At 42.5% G+C, this 22,419-nt stretch overlaps 1 protein-coding gene across 4 annotated transcripts in view; it reads left to right on the forward strand.

Annotated features, from left to right (window-relative positions):
- Positions 1-22,419, forward strand: part of igf2bp3 (insulin-like growth factor 2 mRNA binding protein 3) — a 195,778-nt gene that overhangs the window by 165,470 nt on the left and 7,889 nt on the right. For all 4 annotated transcript variants that reach the window (XM_068008850.1, XM_068008851.1, XM_068008853.1 and 1 more), the window contains 3 exons: positions 2,128-2,202; positions 2,997-3,128; positions 4,660-4,773. In XM_068008850.1, coding sequence (XP_067864951.1) covers positions 2,128-2,202; positions 2,997-3,128; positions 4,660-4,773 — 321 coding nt within the window. The remainder of the gene's footprint in view (positions 1-2,127; positions 2,203-2,996; positions 3,129-4,659; positions 4,774-22,419) is intronic.

Consider the following 22,419-nt stretch of genomic DNA (forward strand, 5'->3'; position numbering starts at 1 on the left):
TGTTTTTGACAATCTGCCAGTATGCTTCTTTATAACCTTCTGACTATTACGTTTCTCTAATTGCTCACATTATTTGATCAGCCATCTTTATTGGGCCACCGCATAAATATCATTAAACCATGTTGAATATAGTTGGTTATAATGTGGGCTTGATGTGCTCCTTACGCATTCCTGATTTTTCTTTGCTCCACCATTAGCGGTCGGGCTTTCAAGTACCAAGGCTCTACGTTGTGGAATTCCCTCCCTAAACACCTCCACCTATCTACCTCTCTCCCTTTTAAGGTGCTCTATAAAAACCTGTCATTTTGGCTAAGCTTTTGGTCACCTGGGCTAATATCTTCTACGTGGCTTGATGTTTTAAAAAAAATTTTTTTTTGATAGCTTCTGTGAAGTGCCTTGGGACATTATATAGTGCTTTTAATGTATACAAATGCAAGTTTTTGGTAGCTTGGAAGATAACAAAAGTATATTGTGCTGGATAACTTTGAAACAGATAGGTATGTGTTTTATCCAAACCCCTTTCTTGAAAATTCATCTCAATTTGCAGCATGCACATACATGTACTAACTATGATGAGCAAATATGTGGGTAACTATTCAATGTTGACTTTTGTGACTGAATGGAATTGAGCAAGTTTAATCAGATCACTTGAATTCCATGCTGTAAATGTAAACTGATGTCTGATTTTCAGAGAACTAAAAACAATTCTGGGAATTTTCAAAATTAATTGCAAATCACCACTAATCAAAATAAGGGCCTGGCCCTTTTTTTTCCTGGCTAACATACTTTGTCTCAAGTCAGATTTCCAAATTTCATAGCCAATATTAATCCATTCTTGCTTTTTGCCAGCATGAAGTTTGAACTTGAGTTCGGTTCTTCCGTTTTCCTCAGCTTATGGAGATGGAGGAGGGAAGCGAGGGATGTGCTACTACCATTCATATATTGGTTGAAAATTAATAGAAATTTTGCAGTAGAAATAATGGTGAGGCTATCCGTGATTAGCCATTGTTAAAATGTAAACCAGACAGCAGCTTCCAGCAACTGCACATGCACAGTTAAATGCTGGAATTAGAAGTTGATGATCAAGTATTCCTGCTCCTCTAGAAGCTATGCAGTCTTGCTGAGGAGCTCAGAATTGAAGCACATGAAAGGGTGTTATGTTGTGGTATTTATATGACAGACACCCACTAAACACACCAGGAAAAAGGTTGTGGCTTATCCATTCAATGTAAGTGAATTTTTAATATCTTAATTACTGCCGAGCAACCAATCTAGCACTGAAAATTAACTTTTACTAAGTGTAGCGTCTCATTCCTTCAGATTTTTTAAATTTATTTTTTTAAAAACTTTAGTCTCCTATTACACTCAGTCCCATCTCTCTTTCCCTCCAAGTTCAATTTCTGTATGTGATTTGGCATTGAATTAACTATTCTAATTTTTACATTTCCCAGTTCAGACTCTCCATGCCTCTATAAGGATTCTTCAATCTGGTTAAGGAGACATACCCTACTTGCCCTGTTCACACAGGTCCCAGATCCCCTATAAAGAACATTGCACTGTTTTGCCTCTCTATTCACAGCAACTTCCAGTGCAACAGCCCACAGAAAGTTTGCGGGTGAGTGTAATGAATGGCTGACGCTGTTCATTCACTGCTGACTGCAAAATGCAGGCTGTTAGTGATGAGACAAAAACAGAAAATGCTGCAAATACTCCAGGTCATGCAGCATCTGTGGAGAGAAAAACCGTGTTGATGTTTCAGGTGTGTGACCACTACTGATGAGGTTTGAATTCTGTGCATGCTTAACATCCTCCAGCTGGGATGCAGTATCTACTATTTGGAGGTCACAGCTTTTCTGTTTGTGGTTGACAATTTCAACTTAAAAATTGGAACACTTCCACAGCAAATCATTTGGATGCAGTATTGGAGGTTCTGAGTGTGTTCATTCTGAAAAACTTTGCCCTCTTGGTTGAAGACTATCATGTGGAGAAAAGATTTTTTGCAAGCAAAATAACATGAACAATTTAAGGTGGAAGAAAACATTAAGAAGGAACTTCCTTGTGTTGATTCATTCTTTGTATGATCATTCTTTCAAGGTATTTTTGGTATTCATAAGTGTTGTATTGCAGATTGCTCCCGCAGAAGGTCCAGATGCTAAACAACGAATGGTGATCATCACAGGGCAGCCTGAAGCTCAGTTTAAGGTAGATTTTCTGAGATTGAGTTTGTTCTGCAACGGTATAAATCGGCCTTTATGCATTGGAGTGTCTCTTGACCTGTAAGAGATTCCAAGTCAGATTTGAGTATCGGTTGCAATTCATGCTTCATACACAAGCTCAATAAATGTTAATATCAGCCAGAGGTGGGGTGAGGTGAATTAGAACATGCCTAGCTGTCAAAATCTTTTTTTTTTAAATCACTTAATTGAAGTTTAAGACTTGAGAAGTTTTTGGAACAAGTCAGTACAATTGTTGCTGTCAACCTGCTGAATAATTGAATACTTTACTGATCTGAGCCCTCCAGCACCCTTCTATAATGGTCAAAGTAGCTGTGGTAATTCAGCAAGCTCAATCTCACCATTGATTTTAATGAAGTTGGGCTGTGATAAATAGCTGTTTGATATTTTTGCCGAGTGTGTCTATAGGGTAGAGCTAATGTCCCAGCAAATTATAGCATGGTTTGTGGAATGCCATAAGTCATTGGCGTAGTAATTTCCTGGAATTTCTGCACTGTAATAATGGCGCATGCTGCAAATGAAGCACATTTTCAGCAAATTCAGCCCATGTCCTATTGAAAAGTAAGAGCTAAGCTTTCTGACGATAGGACTAAATTTTCCACCCAAGTTATTTTGATTTTAGTGAATTGCAGACTGGGTGTAGTTGTATCTTTTTTAAATCTCCAGAAGATTATTGTAATAAATATTTTAATGTCAGAGTGGCAAACCGTTTTCATTCAAGAACTGAGCTTTGTTACAGTTGGAAAATATTTTGTCCTTCAGGCTCAAGGAAGAATCTATAATAAACTGAAAGAGGAAAACTTCTTTGGACCCAAAGAAGAAGTGAAATTAGAGACCCATATCAAAGTGCCATCCCATGCTGCTGGTAGAGTTATTGGGAAAGGAGGTAAAACGGTGAGTACCAGGGTGTAGTGGTGAGTACTTGGGGTTATAGAGTAAATCCACTTGTACTTTTGCAGTCTAAGATATAAATGAGGATTGTTGTGTTTATTGCTTTCTCACTAATAAGGTACCAAACAATCTTGGGCTGAATGAAGGGCTCTTTATTGCAAAATAAGAGAGCTCTGTAATAAACGTGCTGGCTGTAGATTAACACTACACGAACTGTTGTATCACATGTTGGATGACATCACTTCCTGTGATGCATACTATACTCAACCATTTAAAGTGATAATCACGACAAGGATGTGCCACGTATCTGCCTACTCAGCAAGCTTTATATGTCATCTTGTAATTTGATGAAGTCCTACATGCTATACCCCACAGTTCGGTATCATCTGCAAATTTCTTCATCGCCGCAATTTATACTTCTGTAAACAATGGCAGGCTGCGCGTTGCAGAGCCGCCGCAATAGTAAATGTGGCGGCTCATTTAAATGGCTAGGGAGGACACCCGCCCCGATGACATGGAGGGGGTGGGCAGACTGTCCCCAGCAATGGCATCAGCTGCCTTTGTGCAGGCGCTGACCCATTTTTAAAGGGCTTTGAACCCTAATTTTCAATTAAAATATTTAAAGGTAACTTTAATGTAAAAATTTAAAGCCATTTAAATTGTCTTGGTCCCACCCCCCAGTAACCATAAAATTCATTACTTGCTCTCTCCCTTCCCCCAAAACATTTCCCCTGTCCACCTGACCAACCTCCTCCTCCCTCCTTTTCCCCCCCCCCCCCCCCCCCCCGCACAAAGTTCATAAACTGTGCACTGTAACCCTTCCCACGTTCCCCAACACCAATCAGATGAGTTTGACCCCCACCCCCAAACACCGGAAAACGTACCTCGCTCCCCCTCCCCACCAGTGTTCCAACTCTGATCAAAAGGCGCAGGAGTGCCGGCCACCAGCACCAATATCGCACCTGCACAGATGGTGGGAGCATGATGTTCATTAATTCAGGTATTTGAATTAATTAACAGATTGACACCGAGTGGTGGGGGTGAGGGATACCATGAGACCTCGCCGCTGCTGGCAATATGGGGCCTGTGGCAGGCCTCTCCTGGAGGCATTTTCCCCCCTCCCCCCCCCCCCCCCCCCCACCCCTGCCACTGCCCCCAATATTGGGGGGGGGGGCCCTGTAAAATTCAGCCCCCTATATCTAATTCTTTCCTTTTATAAATCCATGTCATTTTTGATCTTCGTCTCTAATATATTATCTAATCTATTTAGCAAAGCTTCCAGTATATTTACTACCAGTAACGTTGGGATAATTGACTTATAGATCCTTAGTTCCATCTCTTTGTGAAGATGGGAATTACATTGTAGTCCTACACTCCTGCCACTTCCTTTTCTGCTCTATTTTGCACATGGATAGTGCCTCTGCTGTTCGAAATATTACTTTTCCAATCTTTATAGTTGGGACATCAATTGAAAGTTTTTGAAATATAAATGTGTGTGTGTGTGTGTGTGAGTAAATTCATTTTTATTTTAAAGGTAAATGAACTACAGAATTTGACCAGTGCAGAGGTGGTAGTTCCTCGTGATCAAACACCAGATGAAAATGATCAGGTTATTGTTAAAATAACTGGTCACTTCTTCGCAAGTCAGGTAAGGCATTGTAACTGCTTTAGTTTACAATATCCTATAAATTCATGACTTGCATATTGCTACAATTCATCTTTGACCACAATGCACAAACTCCACAAGCTTTGGTAGGAATGTTTCTATGTACACAGGGAATTGAAAATAGTGCAAGATGTTGCCTCACTTCCAGTACATGGGCAGATAAACCCGATCTACATTTTCATTTCCAACTTTGCCTCTAGAGATCACTTATTTGGTCCAATTTGACTATTATACCCAAGTAATTGAGCTGAATTGTTCGTGGCAGAGAAATTATTCTGAAGTAAAGTGCAACTTGAGCTGGATGAATTCTTCCATTCATGAGCAGTAGTTGGCATTATTGCTTAAACCTGTACCAAACCTCAGGGAAAGAGGATGAATATGTAAACTTTACAGTTTCAAAACAATCTACATTTGACTCAATATGTAGATAGGCCGACTAGAGGGGAGGCTATGTTGGACTTGGTGCTTGGCAACGAGCCAGGCCAGGTGGCAGATCTCTCGGTGGGAGAGCATTTCGGTGATAGTGATCACAACTCCCTGACCTTTACTATAGTCATGGAGAGGGACATGAGCAGACGGGATGGGAAAATATTTAATTGGGGGAGGGGGAATTACAATGCTATTAGGCAGGAACTGGGGAGCATAAACTGGGAACAGATGTTCTCAGGGAAATGCACGACAGAAATGTGGAGGTTGTTTAGGGAGCATTTGCTGCGACTGCTGGATAGGTTTGTCCTGATGAGGCAGGGAAAGGATGGTAGGGTGAAGGAACCTTGGATAACAAGAGATGTGGGACAGCTAATCAAGAGGAAGAAGGAAGCTTACTTAAGGTTGAGGAAGCAAGGATCAGACAGGGCTCTAGAGGGTTACAAGGTAGCCAGGAAAGAACTGAAGAATGGACTTAGGAGAGCTAGAAGAGGACATGAAAAAGTCTTGGCGGGTAGGATTAAGGAAAATCCCAAGGTGTTCTACACTTGTGTGAGGAACAGGAGGATGGCCAGAGTGAGGGGAGGGCTGATCAGGGATAGTGGAGGGAACTTGTGCCTGGAGTCGGTGGAGGTAGGGGAGGTCCTAAATGAATACTTTGCTTCAGTATTCACTAGTGAGAGGGACCTGGTCATTTGTGAGGACAGCGTGGAACAGGCTGATATGCTCGAACAGGTTGAGGTTAAGAGGGAGGATGTGCTGGAAATTTTGAATGATATGAGGACAGATAAGTCCCCGGGGCCAGACGGGATATACCCAAGGATATTACGGAAAGCGAGGGAAGAGATTGCTGCGCCTTTGGCGATGATCTTTGCGTCCTCACTGTCCACTGGAGTAGTACCGGATGATTGGAGGGTGGCAAATGTTGTTCCCTTGTTCAAGAAAGAGAATAGGGATAACCCTGGGAATTATAGACCAGTAAGTCTTACGTCGGTAGTGGGCAAATTATTGGAGAGGATTCTGAGAGACAGGATTTATGATTATTTGGAAAAGCATGGTTTGATTAGAGACAGTCAGCATGGCTTTGTGAGGGGCAGGTCATGCCTCACAAGCCTTATTGAATTCTTTGAAGATGTGACAAAACACATTGATGAAGGAAGAGCAGTGGATGTGGTGTATATGGATTTTAGCAAGGCGTTTGATAAGGTTCCCCATGGTAGGCTCATTCAGAAAGTGAGGAGGCATGGGATACAGGGAAAGTTGGCTGTCTGGATACAAAATTGGCTGGCCCATAGAAGACCGAGGGTGGTAGTAGATGGAAAGTATTCAGCATGGAGCTCTGTGACCAGTGGTGTTCCACAGGGATCTGTTCTGGGACCTCTGCTCTTTGTGATTTTTATAAATGACTTGGATGAGGAAGTGGAAGGCTGGGTTAGCAAGTTTGCCGATGACACGAAGGTTGCTGGAGTTGTGGATAGTGTGGAAGGCTGTTGTAGGTTGCAACGGGACATTGACAGGATGCAGAGCTGGGCTGGGAAGTAGCAGATGGAGTTCAACCTGGAAAAGTGTGAAGTGATTCATTTTGGAAGGTCGAATTTGAATGCGGAATACAGGCTTAAAGACAGGATTCTTGGTAGTGTGGAGGAACAGAGGGATCTTGGGGTCCATGTCCATAGATCGCTCAAAGTTGCCACCCAAGTTGATAGGGTTGTTAAGAAGGCGTATGGTGTGTTGGCTTTCATTAACAGGGGGATTGAGTTTAAGAGCCGCGAGGTTATGCTGCAGCTCTATAAGGCCCTGGTTCGACCACACTTGGAATATTGTGTTCAGTTCTGGTCGCCTCATTATAGGAAGGATGTGGAAGCTTTAGAGAGGGTGCAGAGGAGATTTACCAGGATGCTGCCTGGACTGGAGGGCATGTCTTACGAAGAAAGATTGAGGGAGCTAGGGCTTTTCTCATTGGAGCGAAGAAGGATGAGAGGTGACTTGATAGAGGGGTACAAGATGATGAGAGGCATAGATGGAGTGGATAGCCAGAGACTTTTTCCCAGGGTGGAAAGGGCTATCACCAGGGGGCATAATTTTAAGGTGATTGGAGGAAGGTTTCAGGGAGATGTCAGAGGTAGGCTCTTTACACAGAGAGTGGTGGGTGCGTGGAATGCGCTGCCAGCGGTGGTAGTAGAAGCAGATACATTAGGGACATTTAAGCGACTCTTGGATAGGTACATGGATGATAGTAGAATGAAGGGTAGGTAGTTAGTTTGATATTAGAGTAGGTTAAAGGATCGGCACAACATCGTGGGCCGAAGGGCCTGTACTGTGCTGTACTGTTCTAAGTGATTGATTTTATATAAAGAAATTCATAAAGATCGCTCCTTGGATTGTTCATAGGTGGCTTTCCCTGCTTAGAGAGTAATATTCTCACCTCTGAGTCTGAAGATGTGGGTTTAAGTCCCACCCCAGAAACTTGAGTACAAAACTCTATGCTGAGACTCCAGGGCAGTACGGAGATGATATGGTGCTGCCTCTCAGATGAGATGTTAAACCAAGGCCCCGTGTGCGCTCTCAGGTGGACGTAAGAGGAGGGGAGTTATCCCCTGTGCGTTGGCCAATGGTTATCGCACGAATCTCAAACAGATTCTGGTCATTATCACTTTTTTTGTGGGAGCTTGCTGTGTGCAAATTGGTTGCAATGTTTCGTACATTACAAGACTGAATGCATTTCAAACTCCATTGGTGATAAATTTTTTTGGGATGTCCTGAGGCCATGAAAGTTGCTATAAACCACTAGTCTCGTCTCTTTCTTCTGCTGCCCCACCAAGTTAGGACATAGATAGATATGCACCTGAACCGAAAATCTATTATTTTGACATTTTCTTGCTACAGCTGAACATGCAGTCTATTCCTTCATGTTAATGACCTCCTCCAGTTCTCATCCAACCCAGCATTCTACAAAGCCATTACTGTAGTAATTTGAACCATAGTCATTTATGGCACAGAAGGTGGCCATTCGGCCCATCTGGTCCATGCTGTCCAGTCAGTCCCACTCCCCTGCTTGATCCCCATCGCCCTACAAGTTTTTTCTTCAAGTGCCCATCCAGTTTCCTTTTGAAGTCATTCTCTCCACTTCCACCACCCTTGTGGACAGTGAGTTCCATCTCATTACCACCTGCTGCATAAAAAAAGTTCTTTCTCACATTCCCCCTGCATCTCTTGCCCAAAACCTTCAATCTGCGTTCCCTTGTTCTTGTACCATTTGTTAATGAGAACAATATTTCCTTGTCTAACTTATCTAAGCCTGTCATAATCTTTTACATTTCTATTAAATCTCCCCATAATCTCCTTTTGCTCGAAGGAGAGCAACCCCAACTTTTCCAACCTAACCTTGTAACTAAAATCCCCCATTCCCTGGCACCATTCTGGTAAATCTCCTCTGCACCCTCTCAATATTCCTAAAGGTGGTGACCAGCACTGGACGCAATACTCCAGCTGGGGCCTAACCAGAGCTTTATAAAGTTTCAGCATAACTTCTCCCCCACCCACTTTTTTCCAAAGATAACTTCCCTGCTTTTCTACTCAAAGCCTCTATTTGTAAAGCCCAAGATTCCGTATGCTTTACTAACCTCCCAATATGTTGTGCCACATTCAAAGTTCGATGCACATATGCCTACTGGTCCCTCTGTTCCTGCACGCTCTTTAGAACTGTGCCATTAGTGGAAATTGCCTCCCCCTATGTCTTCTGCCAATATGCATCACCTCACACTTGTCAGTATTAAATTCCATCTGCCACCTAGCTGCCCATTATGCTAGTTGAAGTTCTGTAGTGAATTAGTGGATTGCAAATTAGGGGAAGTCTTGTTCAAATTGTATAGTGCTCTGATCAGACCATGTCTTGAGTATATATTCAGTTTAGTTTTGTGTTAATGCAAGCTTTGGTAAAGAGCCATGGAGTTGATCCCTATAAGACTGAGTTATGAAGAATGACTCGAGAAATTTTCAGCTTCAGCTTACAACATCTCTCCCCCATCCCCCCCCCCTTTTTTCCAAAGATAAATACATCACTGTATATTGTACTTTTTCTTTATGCTTTAACTGGATGTGGACGTCACTAGCAAGGCCAGCATTTATTGCCCATCCCTAATTGCCGTTGAGTAGGTGGTGGTGAGTTGCTGCCTTGAACTGCTGCAGTCCATGTGGTGTCGGTACACCCACAGTGCTGTTATGATGGGAGTTCCAGGATTTTGACCCAGTGACGGTGAAGGAAATGCGATATAGTTTCAAGTCAGGATGGTGTGTGGCTTGGAGAGGAACTTACAGATGGTGTGATCCCTTGCATCTGCTGTCCTTGTGTTTCTAAGGGTAGAGGTCACAGGTTTGGAAGGTGCTGTCAAATGAGCCTTCCTGAGTTGCTGCAGTGCATCTTGTGGATGGTACACACTGCTGCCACTGTGCATCAGTTTTGGAGGGAGTGAATGTTGAAGGTGGTGGATGGGGTGCCAATCAAGCAGGCTGCTTTGTCCTGGATGGTGTTGAGCTTCTTGAGTGTTGGAGCTGCACCCATCCAGGCAAGTGGAGAGTATTCCATCACACTCCTGACTTGTGCCTTACAGATGATGGGCAGGTTTTGGGGAGTCAGGAGGTGAGTGACTCGCCACAGAATTCCCAGCCTCTGACAGCTCTTGTAGCCACAGTATTTATATGGCTATTATATGGTAACACCTCCCCGCCCCCGCCCCCAAGATATTGATAGTGGGGGATTCAAATGCTATTGAATGTCACGGGGAGTTGATTGGATTCTCTCTTGTTGGAGATGGTCATTACCTGCCACTTGTGTAGTGTGAATGTTACTTGTCACTTATCAGCCTAAGCCTGGATGTTGTCCAGGTCTTGCTGCATATGGGCATGGACTGCTTCAGAAGGGACTGAGATGATTGACTTCCAACAACCACAACCATCTTCCTTTGTGCTAGATATGACTCTAACCAGCGGAGAGTTTTCCCCTGATTCTCATTGACTTCAATTTCACTAGGGCTCCTTGATGTCACACTCCGTCAAATGCTTTCTTGATGTCAAGGGCAGTCACTCTCTCCTTCCCTCTTGTTCAGCTCTTTTGTCTATGTTTGGACCAAGACTGCAATCAGGTCTGGAGCTGAGTGGCCCTGGTGGAAGCCAAACGGAGCATCGATTAGCAGGTTATTGCTGAGTAAATGCCACTTGATAGCAGTCGACATCACCTTCCATCACTTTGCTGCTGATTGAGTGTAGACTGAAGGGCGGTAATTGGCCGGGTTGGATTTCTCCTGCTTTTTGTGTACAGGACATACCTAGGCAATTTTCCACATTGTCTGGTAGATTCCAATGTTGTAGCTGCACTGGAACAGCTTGGCTAGGGACGCAGCCAGTTCTGGAGCACAGATCTTCAGTACTATTACTGGAATGTTATCAAGGCCCATAGCTTTTGCAGTATCCTGTGCCTTCAGCCGTTTCTTGACATCATGTGGAGTGATTCGAATTGACTGAAGACTGACATCTGTGATGTTGGGGACCTCAGGAGGAAGCAGAGATGGATCATCCAATCGGCACTTCTGGCTGAAGATGGTTCCAAATACTTCAGCTTTAACTTTTGCACTGATGTGCTGGGCTCCCCATCACTGAGGATGGGGATATTTGTGGAGTCACCTCTTCCTGTCAGTTCTTTAATTGTCCACCACCATTCACAACTGGATGTGGCAGGACTGCAGAGCATAGATCTGATCCATTGGTTGTGGGATCACTTAGCTCTGTCTATTACCTGCTGTTTCCGCTGTTTGGCATGCACGTAGTTCTGTGTTGTAACTTCACCGGGTTAGATACAAACATTCGAACTAAGAAGGATGCAGCTCTTCGGCTCCTTGAGCCTGCTCCGCCATTCTATAAGATCATGGCAGATCTGCATGTGGACTCCACTTTCTTGTTACCCCCCTCCTCCCCCCCCCCTGCCCCCCACAATACCCTTTGACTCCCTTGTTTGTCAAGAATCTGTCTAGCTCTGTCTTAAAAACATTCAATGACCCTGCCTCCACCACTCTCCAGGGAAGAGAGTTCCACAGACTCACGACGCTCAGGGAAAAAATTTCCCCTTATTTTTAAACTCTGCTCCCTAGTTCTAGTCTCTCCCACAAGGCGAAACTTCCTTTCAACATCTACCCTTTTAAGTTCCCTCAGGATCTTGTATCTTTCAATAAGATCACCTCTCAACCTTGTTACTCCAATGAATACAGACCCAACCTGTCCAACCTTTCTTCATCCCAGGAATCAGTTGAGTTCACCTTCTCTGAACTGCTTCCAATGCAAATATATTCTTTAAATAAGGAGACCAAAACTGTACACAATACTCTAGATGTGGTCTCACCAATGCCCTGCACAACGGTAACAAAACATTGCTACTTTTACATTTCATTCACCTTGCAATAAACGACAACATTGTAATTGCCTTCTTAATCACTTGCTGTACCTGTGTACTAACATTTTGTGTTTAGTGTATTAGGATACCCTGATCCCTCTGCATTGGAGTTCTGCAATCTCTCTCCATTTAAATAACGTTGCTTTTCTATTTTATCCAGCCAAAGTGGACAAGTTCACACTTTTCCACATTATACTCCATCTGCCAAATCTTTGCCTTATTCACTTAACCTATCTATATCAAATAGTCATTTGGTAGGACAGAACTTGAGTGTTGCTGAAAACAGACATTTTGTCAGCTTTTCATCTTGCATAAATGAGGACAATTCACAAGAATACCAATTTATGGGAAAGCAACAAATTTATACTGTATGAGAAGAGAGTGTTGACAAGTTTGCAAGCGGACTCTGGAAGAGGCATTGCCATGGAGAATGCACCAGTTAATGGTGACTGACAGTTAACTGCCAAGCTTTGTTTGAATCATTATATCTATATCCCTTTGCAGACTCCTTATGTCCTCTTCATAACTTATTCTCCTACTTACCTTTGTGTCATCAGCAAATTTAGTAACAATACATTCTGTTCCTTCATCCAAGTCATTTGATACAGATTGAAGATAGTTGAGGCCCCAGCACTAATCCCTATGGCACTGCAATAATTACAACTTGCCAACCAGAAAATGGCCTGTTAGTTAACCAATCCTCTATCCATGCTAATATGTTACCCCTAAACCATGGGCTCTTATTTTGTTTAGTAACCTTTGATGTCACACCTTGCTAAATGCCTTCTGGAAATCCAAGTACAATACATCCACAGATTCTCCTTTATCCACATTGCTTGTTACTTCCTCAAGGATCTCTAATAAGTTAGTTGACATGTTGACTCTGCCTGATTGCGTTGAGATTTTTTATCTGACCTGCTATACCTCCTTAATAGATTCCAGCATTGACGGATGTTAAGCTAAATGGCCTGCAGTTTCATGCTTTCTGTCTTCCTTTTTTTTGTGGAGTTACATTTGCTGTTTTCCAATCTGATGGGACCTTTCCAGAATGTAGGGAATTTTGGAAAATTACCAATTTGTATCAAACCTGCCTGGGTAGTTTCAGGTCTATAACTGGCTCAATGAATTCTGTGTTGCAATCTTCCATACCTTTTGGAGGGGTGCTGACATGTTTTGTGATGATTCGTAGATCTTGACAGACTGGAAGTCTTGCAATAGCTGGTCCAGTTGTGTCTACAATATAAAAAAAATTGTGTTAGCCATTCAGAGCTCCCATAGCTGCACTGTAAGTTTATCATTCCAGTGCACTTGGAGAACGGTTGTAGGACGTCAGTCTAGCTGTGGAAGGTTGCACCATAAACTCTCATTTCTTTAAGTACATGTCCTTACGGACATATTATCCCAATTATGGTAAATGCCTCAGATTACGTAATAGCGTTGACATGTTGATCTAATTTAACTATGTGAAACCCTTGCTCATTGTTTGCTCGAGTGCACTCTTCGTCCATGTCCTCCTGGCAATCGGTGTCTCTGCTTACTGATGTACCTGCTTGGGCTTTTATTGTGTGTTGGCGTACCTCTTGTCGCGTCTGGCATCTTTTCTTTTGCAGACATTCTCTCAGCATGTGATTTCTGTGTTCACTATCTGAGCTCAGCCTTCTGCACTGCCTAGTCCTATGCCCTCACATGCCGCAAGCTTTGCACTGATCCTGGTATGCCAGACAACTGTGAATTAGTTGAGTCAGGCCACATTTGCCACAAGGTTTAGCAGACTTCAGAGCATTGGTTATCATGCCAATTGTCATAGCCACACCCAATGCTACCATTTGTAGCTGGTGCCCAACCACGATGGCTTTAAATTTCTATCCATCATTGATTAGTGCACCTGTGGTGTGCCCTTTCTTTTCTAGCAGGTCTTTTTGAAAGCCTCTAGTGGGGTACACAAAATCACTAGCGCTCTAACCCATCCTGACACAACATTGAGGTCTCGGCACCTTGCAACAAACTGGTCAATGGACTCCTGTTGCCTTTGTCGGTAGGTCATGAGCTCACGCCTATGTACTCAGAAATTTAGTTGCTGCTCCAGGAATGTCCATAGCTTGCTAGGGTGTCTCTGATCTTCAGCTGACAATCCTGAGGTATTGAGCCATTGCAAACCCTTTATTGCCCAATGCAAGCTTAATTTTGGTAGCCTGTTTCTCTAGATCACTCACTCCTTGATCCAGGAAACAGCTCCGTTTGCTGTCAATAGTTTAAATGCAGGCAGTATGACTGCCTTCCAGTCCATAACTGGATATCTGAAAGCCATTGTCTTAATGATCCTGATATTTTAAATATAAATATAGGACTTTTACAGGTTGTATTTTTCACATGCACACTTCATTCTCCTTTTAAGACGGATTTGTTATTTTTTTTGACCTGCCGGTTCTAAGAGTGAGACTGTAGCTTTCATTTGTTTACACAACTTGTGGCTTTTTAAACTGAGTTTTTTAAGCAGCCAGCTACTGCTTGCAGTACCAGCAGCTATCAAAGCCAGTCTTTTATTTTGTGCTGAGCCTCCAGTGCACTGTTGAACCCTTCCCACTCTATTTGGCTTAAATCCCACCCATGATGCAAAAAAAAATTGGAAAGCTAAAACCATAATGTCTTCAAATGTTGCTTTTTAAAATTTTGCGACGCATTCCCACATGGGTAAAAGCTCTGGTCTCCCAGCAAATTGCTTGCTGTACTCGAGAGTTTCAACACCTTCCAGGGTCTTATCTATATTCTGGCTTGCTGCAGAGTTGTGGGGTCTGTTGCTGGATCTTCAGCCACTCCAGCAGGCAGCCTGTAGTTTTGTACACTCATTTGATGTGGTCTTCAGGAAAATCAAATGTTGCCATGATATGATATTTGGTGGTCTTCAGAAAAAAATTAATCCAGTGGCGCAGTGGTTAGCACTGCAGCCACACAGCTCCAGGGACCCTGGTTCGATTCTGGTTACTGCCTGTGTGGAGTTTGCAAGTTCTCCCTGTGACCGCGTGGGTTTTCGCCGGGTGCTCCTGTTTCCTCCCACAGCCAAAGACTTGCAGGCTGATAAGTAAATTGGCCATTATAAATTGCCCCTAGTATAGGTAGGTGGCAGGGAATATGGGATTACTGTAGGGTTAGTATAAATGGGTAGTTGTTGGTCGGCACAGACTCGGTGGCCCGAAGGACCTGTTTCAGTGCTGTATCTCTAAATAAAAAATAAATAAGATGCTGCCATCATGTAATATTAGTTGTGTGTGATCTGTTGGAAGACTCTCAGGACTACAAGTAATAATATCCCAGTATAACTGTACTGGAATGTATATACAAATAGTTACCACACAAGCTAGATCTAAATACCTTGTACTCTGCCAGGCTCCACCCACAATTCCCTGGACATGTGGAACACATCACTTCCTCTGATTAGCTTCGCTTGCAGCTCTTAAGGTGGTCCATTCTTAAGGTCGTCCCACAACACGCAATATCGCCTGTCTCTGCTTATCTTCTGCTAAAATCTTCATTCATTGTGAACATTTAAAGAAATATTTCATAAATCCTAAAACTATATTCCATTCAGAAATGAAACCTCTGTGGGAAAAGTGATCCATCCATGGCTAGCTAAAGGGTTAGGAATGCTGTTAAGAGAAGGGACATAATATTACCAACATAGAGGAGTAAGCATGAGGATTGGGTAAGTTTTAGATACCAGCAAAGGATGATCAAAAATTAAGAGGGAGAAAATAGAGAGTAAATGAGCAAGAAATATAAAAATAGATTGTAAGAGCTTCTACAAGTTTGTGAAAAGAAAGGGAGACTAGTGTAAGTAAATGTAGGTCCCTTTGAAATTAAGAGGGGAGAAATTTATAATGGGGAATAAGGAACTAGCAGAGACATTAAATGAGTATTTTGTCTGCACAGTAGAAAAAACACAAGCATACCAGAAGTCGTGGGGAACCAAGGATCCAATGACAGTGAGGGAGCTGAAGTAATTTAATATTAGTAAAGGGAAAAGTGCTGGAGAAGTTAATGGGAGTGAAAGCCAACAAATCCCTTAGAACCAACGGCCAACATCCTAGGGTTCTAAAACAGGTGGCTACAGAGATGATAATTGCACAGGTTGTGATCTTCCAGAATTCCTTAGATTCTGTAATAGTCCCAGTGGATTGGAAGGTAGCAAATGTAACACTGTTGCTCAAGAAAAGAGGAAGAGAGAAAATAGAGAACTATAGGCCAGTTAGCCCGACATCAGTAGTCAGGAAGCTGCTGGAATCTATTATTAAGGAAGTGATACCAGGGCACTTAAAACCATGTTGGCTCTGCCTTTTTTTTTATGAAAGGAAAAATCGTGTTTGACAAATTTTAGAATTTTTTGAGGATGTAAGTCAGTGTAGATGAAGGGGAACCATTGACCATCTACTCCAAGATATCATCTTAAACTCCCCTGTCCCCTCCACCCTCACCTCCAACTGTTAAGTGCGAGGAGCTCGTGGATTTCTTTGCTGCTAAGATCGAGACCATCCGATCAGCTGCCTCTGCTGCATCCCTCTCTCCCACTAGCCCACCTGATCATACTTCCTCTAATGCTCCCCCTGCCCGAGCCCTTCTCTGCTTTCTCTCCTAACTCCCCTCGTGCCCTCTCTGAGCTCATCTCGTTCCCCCCCCACCCCCCCCCCCGGTCCCCCATGTTAGCCGATATTTTAAATGGTTCTCTCTCTTTGGGTCTTGTCCCTTTCTCCTTTTTAAATCTACTGTCATTATCCCTCTCCTTTTAAAAACAATCTTGACCCCACCACCCTTGCAAACTATTGCCCCATCTCCAACCTACCTTTCCTCTCAAGTCCTTGAACGTGCTCACCTCCCAAATCCGTTCCATCCTTCCTGGAACTCGGTGTTTGAATCCCTTCCAACAGGTTTCTGCCCCTGCCACAATACTGAAACAGCTCTTATCAAAGTCACAACTGACATCATGTGTGACTGTGACAAAGGTAAACTTTCCATCCTTGTCCTTCTCAACCTGTATGCAGCCTTTGACACTGACCACACTATCATCCTCCAGCGCCTGTCCACCGTCCAGCCAGGACTAATCACCTGGTTCTGGTCTTATCTAATCATAGCCAGAGTATCACTTGCAATGGCCTTTCTTCCTGCTCCTGCACTGTTACCTATGGTGTCCCCCAGGAACTATCCTTAGCCCCCTCCTATTTCTCATCTACATGCTGCCCCTCAAAAGCACAGCGTTAATTTTCACGTTTGCTGATGACACCCAACTCTACCTCACCACCACTTCTCTCGACGACTCTATTGTTGCTAAATTTATCAGACTGCTCATCTGACATCCAGTGCTGGATGAGAAGAAATTTGCTCCAATTAAATATTCATTAGCAGCATTGCTTTCCGTCCCTGCTCCAAACTCCATTCCCTAGCTACTGACTCCATCCCTCTCCCTGGCAACAGTCTGAGATTAATCCAGTCTGTTTGCAACCTTGGTGTCACATTTTGAACCCCATGATGAGCTTCTGACCTCCTATTTGTGCCATCACTAAGACCACCTATTTCTACCTTCGTAACTTTGCCCCTATCTTAGCTCAGCTACTGCTGAAACCCTCATTCATACCTTTGTTACCTCTAGATGTGATTATTCCAGTGCACTCCTGGCTCCCACGTTCTACTCTAAGCTTGAGGTCATCCAAAACTCTGCTGCTCTTAATTTGCGCCAAGTCCTGTTCTGCTATCACCCGTGGTTGCTGAGCTACATTGGCTCCCGGTCAAGCTACATCTTATTAAGACAATCCTTAAAACCTACCTCTTTGGCCGAGCTTTTGGTCATATGACCTAATACCTCCTTTTGTGGCTCGGTGTCATACTTGGTTTTATAATACTCCTGTGAAGCACCTTGGGACATTTTATTATGTTAAAAGTGCAATATAAATATGTGCACAGGAAGGCTTGTTGCAAAAGGTAAGCAGTTCAGTTGATATATTAGCATGGATAGAGGATTGATTAAAGGACAGAGTAGGAATAAACTGTTCACTTTCAGGTTGGCTGTTCACTAGTACGGTGCTGCAAAGATCAGTGCTGGGGCCTCAGCTATTTACAATCTATATTAATGACTTAGAAGAGACCAAGAGTAATGTATCCAAGTTTGCTAACGAGATAAAGCTAGGTGGAAAAGTATGCTAAGGGGGAAATGTGAGGTTATTCACATTGGGAGGGAGGAAGGAAAGAAATCAGTTTTTTAAATGGTGAGAAGCTACGATTTTGGCGCTCGAGCGGATATGGGTGTCCTTGTTGACTCTGATTCTGTACATGTAAGTACAGCAAACAATTATGAAGGCAAATTGTATGTTGGCCTTTATTGCACGGGAGTACAAGAGTAAAGGAGTCTTGCTGCAGTTGTACAGGGCTTTAGTGGGACCACACCTGAAGTACTGTGTACAGTTTTGTTTTCTGTACTTCAGGAAGGATATACTCGCTGGTGCAACAAAGATTTACTGGATTGATTACTGGGATGAGAGGGTTGTCCTATGAGGAGAGATTGAGTAGAATGGGCCTATGGTCTGGAGTTTAGAAGAATGAGAGGAGTGATCTCATTGAAACACACAAAGTTCTGAAGGGGATTAACAGGGTAGATGCTGAGAGGATGTTTCCCTGGCTGGAGAGCCTAGAACTAGGGGGCATAGCCTCAGGATAAAGGGACAACCCTTTGAGACGGAGATGAGGAGAAAATTCTTCAGAGTATAGTGAATTTTTGGAATTCTCTACCCCAGAGGAGTGTGGATGTTCAGTCTTTGAGTATATTCAAGGCTGAGATCAATTAGATTTTTGGACTCTAACCAAGGAAAATGGGCATTAGGTAGGAAAGTGGAGTTGAGGTTGAGGATCAGTCACAATGTTATTAAATGGTTGAGTGGCTCAAGGGGCTTTTTGTCTTACTCCTGTTTCTTGTGTTATTATGTTCATTCTTTTGTTACCAACAGACTCGACTATTGCATTTTCCACCCTCCCAAAAAATTCAGCTCATCTAAAACTCTGTTGCCGTATCCTAACTAGCACAAGGCCCAGTTCACCAATCTCAAATCCTTCCATAGCCTTGTCCTTCCCCATCTATGTAACCTCCAAGAACTCAGTGTTCCTCCAATTCTGGCCTCTTGTGCATCCCTAATTTCCCTTTCCGTTTCGTTGGTGGCCGTGTCTTCAGTTGTCTAGGCCCTAAGCCCTGGAATTGCCTATCTAAACATCTTTGCCTCATATATATGTTTCAACTCAATCTTACACAGGACTAAAAAAGGCACAAGGTATCTACAGAATAAGATGGCCATTTCATCTATCTATTTAGATTCTTCCCATTATAACATCTAATTACACCTTAAATGATTCTAGCATTTTCACCTCCACTATATCAGGAGGTCTATTCCGTTTGTTCACTCTACTGGAAAGAATCTTCTGATGTTGGTTACATTTTACTAGCTTAAACCTGTCTGTTTTTGCAGGAAGGATGTGCATTTTTATAATATCTTTCACATTCTTGACATTTGAGAACTTTACAGACGATGTGTATGTGGCTTTTAAAGTCTCTATATTATTTCTGCTTATGTCATTGTAGACAGATCACCATCCTGTAATCACTATCTTTTAACACCATAATTATTCATTTTCCCTTGCAAAGATTCCCTGAAACTACAATCTCTCTCTGACCTGCAAGCTGCACCTTGGTTAAGGCTATCTAACTATCATGTCTTCTGATACCTTAGGTGATATTTTAACTCGTTCAAAACCCTACTGCAGTTAAAATTGGGCCCCTTGTTTTCATCTGTCATGTTAGTATCCTGTTGTAATTGCTTGGGCAGCTTCACAGGCTCTTACCTTTCTTGCTCCTACCAACCTTGGTTTATCCTCAGCCCTTGTCTTCATATCCTGACAACTCTGTCCTGGAGTAAACTGATCTCCATTGCCCATCCTTGACTTTCTTTCAAGATCAGATGTTAGTCTGGTCATTTCACTGACCTATGCCTTAAACCCCTCACTTTTATCTTTCCTTGCTATTTGCAATATGTTGTGCTCTTGAGTCAACATTTTTTTAAAAGCTTAATGAATTAATAAATGCATGTCCTCCATTTTGATTCTATTTCTCAGACATTTTCCTTTTAAGTCTTCTCATTTTTGCTTCCTTTTTATTCTCTCAGGGGCTTGCTTTTCCAAAACTTCTTTTGGGCGCCCCTTTGTAATTTCACTAACAACCAATTTAAGATTATCAGTCAAACTTGCTAGAAGCTACGTATATTCATGTGCAGGGAACTGTCCTTTGCAGGCAAAATGAACATGTCCAGGCATTGCGACTTTTTTGAATTTAATAAAAGTGTGGGGATAGTTCACTGGCGCATTCTCCATGGGAATGCTGTGACCAGAGTTGACGTGCCAACCAGTCAGCACCCTTTTCTTATGCAGTATAAATTGTTGCTCTCTTTGAAATTTGGCTGCCTTGCGGCGGTCCTGATGAGTGCAAGATGAAAAGCTTTGACAGCATGTTTTTTCAATCAATTTCTACTTCCCTTTTGGCTTGTCTCATGTTTTGTCCATTCCGTTCTCTCAGGTATTCACTTTCACCTTGGCTTTTCTCCAGTGGTCCTCTTTTTTTTTTTATTATTCCACTTAATTTTACTGCAGCTGACATGGCCCTGTTGAAAATACATAATACTGTCTACTAATTCCTGCTCCCCTTTAAATTTACCTGGTGGCTGAAAGTAGGGCTGTTTGAGGGGAGAAGCTTTGTGTAAAAGGTCACTTATATAATATCTGTATCTTTCATTTTACCACTTTTAACCTAATACTGACTGGCTCACCTCTGTGTATTTAACTTCATCCATGCACCCTATGTTTTAAAAATAAATGAAAGTGAAGAAACACTTTTGGGAAGTAGCCTGCCAGTGACCCAGAAGTTCTCTGATACAAACTAGGGAAAGGCAAATTTTGGACTGCCAAAGAAATTATTAATGGTCAACATATAGAATGGACTTCTGGATAGAGTAATGAAGGCAAGCATAGAATTATTTAAACAATGATGAGATGATGGGAAGAGCTGAAGAGACAATATTGTTGTGTCTTTCTGCATGGATAAGCTATGGTGGCCAAAGTGCCTTCCTGAACAACACTATTCATCTTGTGATTTTTGTGAATTTCCCAAAGGTACAATTTCTTCTTGTCTCTCCAATCTAAACAGCTACCAGCTCTTGTATTTGAGTGCACCCTTAAACCTTCAACTACATCTATTCTTGTACTGTCTTCTCTGGCCTTAAATGGAACAGTGCTAAAACTGTCATTTATTTTTTTTCATGCTAAACACTTATTTTCCCCTCCATTGTACTCCTGAAAACCAAAATGTGGTCAATTTGATTGCAGTTTCCATATCTGAGGAAGTCTACTGTTGTACCTCTTTAAGGAATCTGAAGTGCAATAGATGATCTCTCTTACCCCTGCCACCACCAGCCGCCACCCCCCCCCCCCCCCCCCCCCCCTCTCTCTATGGATAGCTTCTATTCGATAGCAACATTCTTGTCTGTCTCTATCAATGTTATTATGGTAAGTGCCCCTCTGAACTCTCATCTTTGTTCTTTCTAAGCTCCAAACTGCCCCATATTCTACCCACCTGCTCTTCCACTTCTATACTCCCCATTGTGTTGAGACTCCTCTCCTTAGTTTTTTTTCCCTGGATGTCAAAACTTCTAACTTCTTTCAGTATGTCTTCCCTGCTACAAACTTCAAGCTCTTGAAACCCAAGTATAGTATAATCACTACTTTTTTTTTAAACTACTCTTTCAATTTTGGTAGCCAGCCAGAGTTTTGGGTCTTCATCTGAATTTATTTTGAAAGAAAATTGTGCAAAAAGGTAGTCTACAAAGGTTGGGAGAGGAGGTAAATAAAAGTTTATAGTTATCTACTGTTAACCTGAATTTTCCATCATTGTATGTGTAATTTGTGGAGAGAATAGAGAAGCTGGGATTGCTCTCCTAACAGCGGAGAAAATTAAGGGGAGATTTGATGGAGGCATCAAAATCATGAAGGGTTTTGTAAAGTAAATAAAAAGAAATTGTTTACATTGGCAGAAGGATGGGTAACCAGTGGACACAGTTTCAAGGTAATCGGCAAAAAAGCCAAAGGTGCGATGAGAGAATTTTTTATGCAGCAAGTTAGCATCACGATCTGGAATGCATTGCCTTGAAGGGGTGCTGGAAGCAGATTCAAAAGTAACTTTCAAAAGTGAATTGGATATTTTAGGGGGAGGAAATTGCATGGCTATGAGAAAAGTGATGGAGATTGGGATTAACTGGATATCTTTCAAAGAACCATGGGCCAAGTGGTCGTCCTCTGTGCTGTAAGAGCCTCTATCATTTTACAAAATTTATTTTTGAAATCTGACTTGGGGAGGAATCTATATTTTATGCTGCAGTGTAACCGATCTATTGGTTTATGTGGAGGAATGTATTAAAAATTTTGGATTTTTTTCATATTCATTCATGGGATGTGGGCATCACTGGCCAGGCCAGCATTTATTGCCCATCCCTAATTGCCCTTGAGAAAGTGGTGGTGAGCTGCCTTCTTGAACCGCTGCAGTCCATTTGGGGTAGGTATACCCACAGTGCTGTTAGGAAGGGAGTTCCAGGATTTTGACCCAGCGACAGTGAAGGAATGGCAATATAGATCCAAGTCAGGATGGTGTGTGACTTGGAGGGAAACTTGCAGGTTGTGTTCCCATG

This window comes from Heterodontus francisci, chromosome 2, assembly GCF_036365525.1.
Source record: "Heterodontus francisci isolate sHetFra1 chromosome 2, sHetFra1.hap1, whole genome shotgun sequence".
In the NCBI taxonomy this organism is placed as follows: Eukaryota; Metazoa; Chordata; class Chondrichthyes; order Heterodontiformes; family Heterodontidae; genus Heterodontus; species Heterodontus francisci.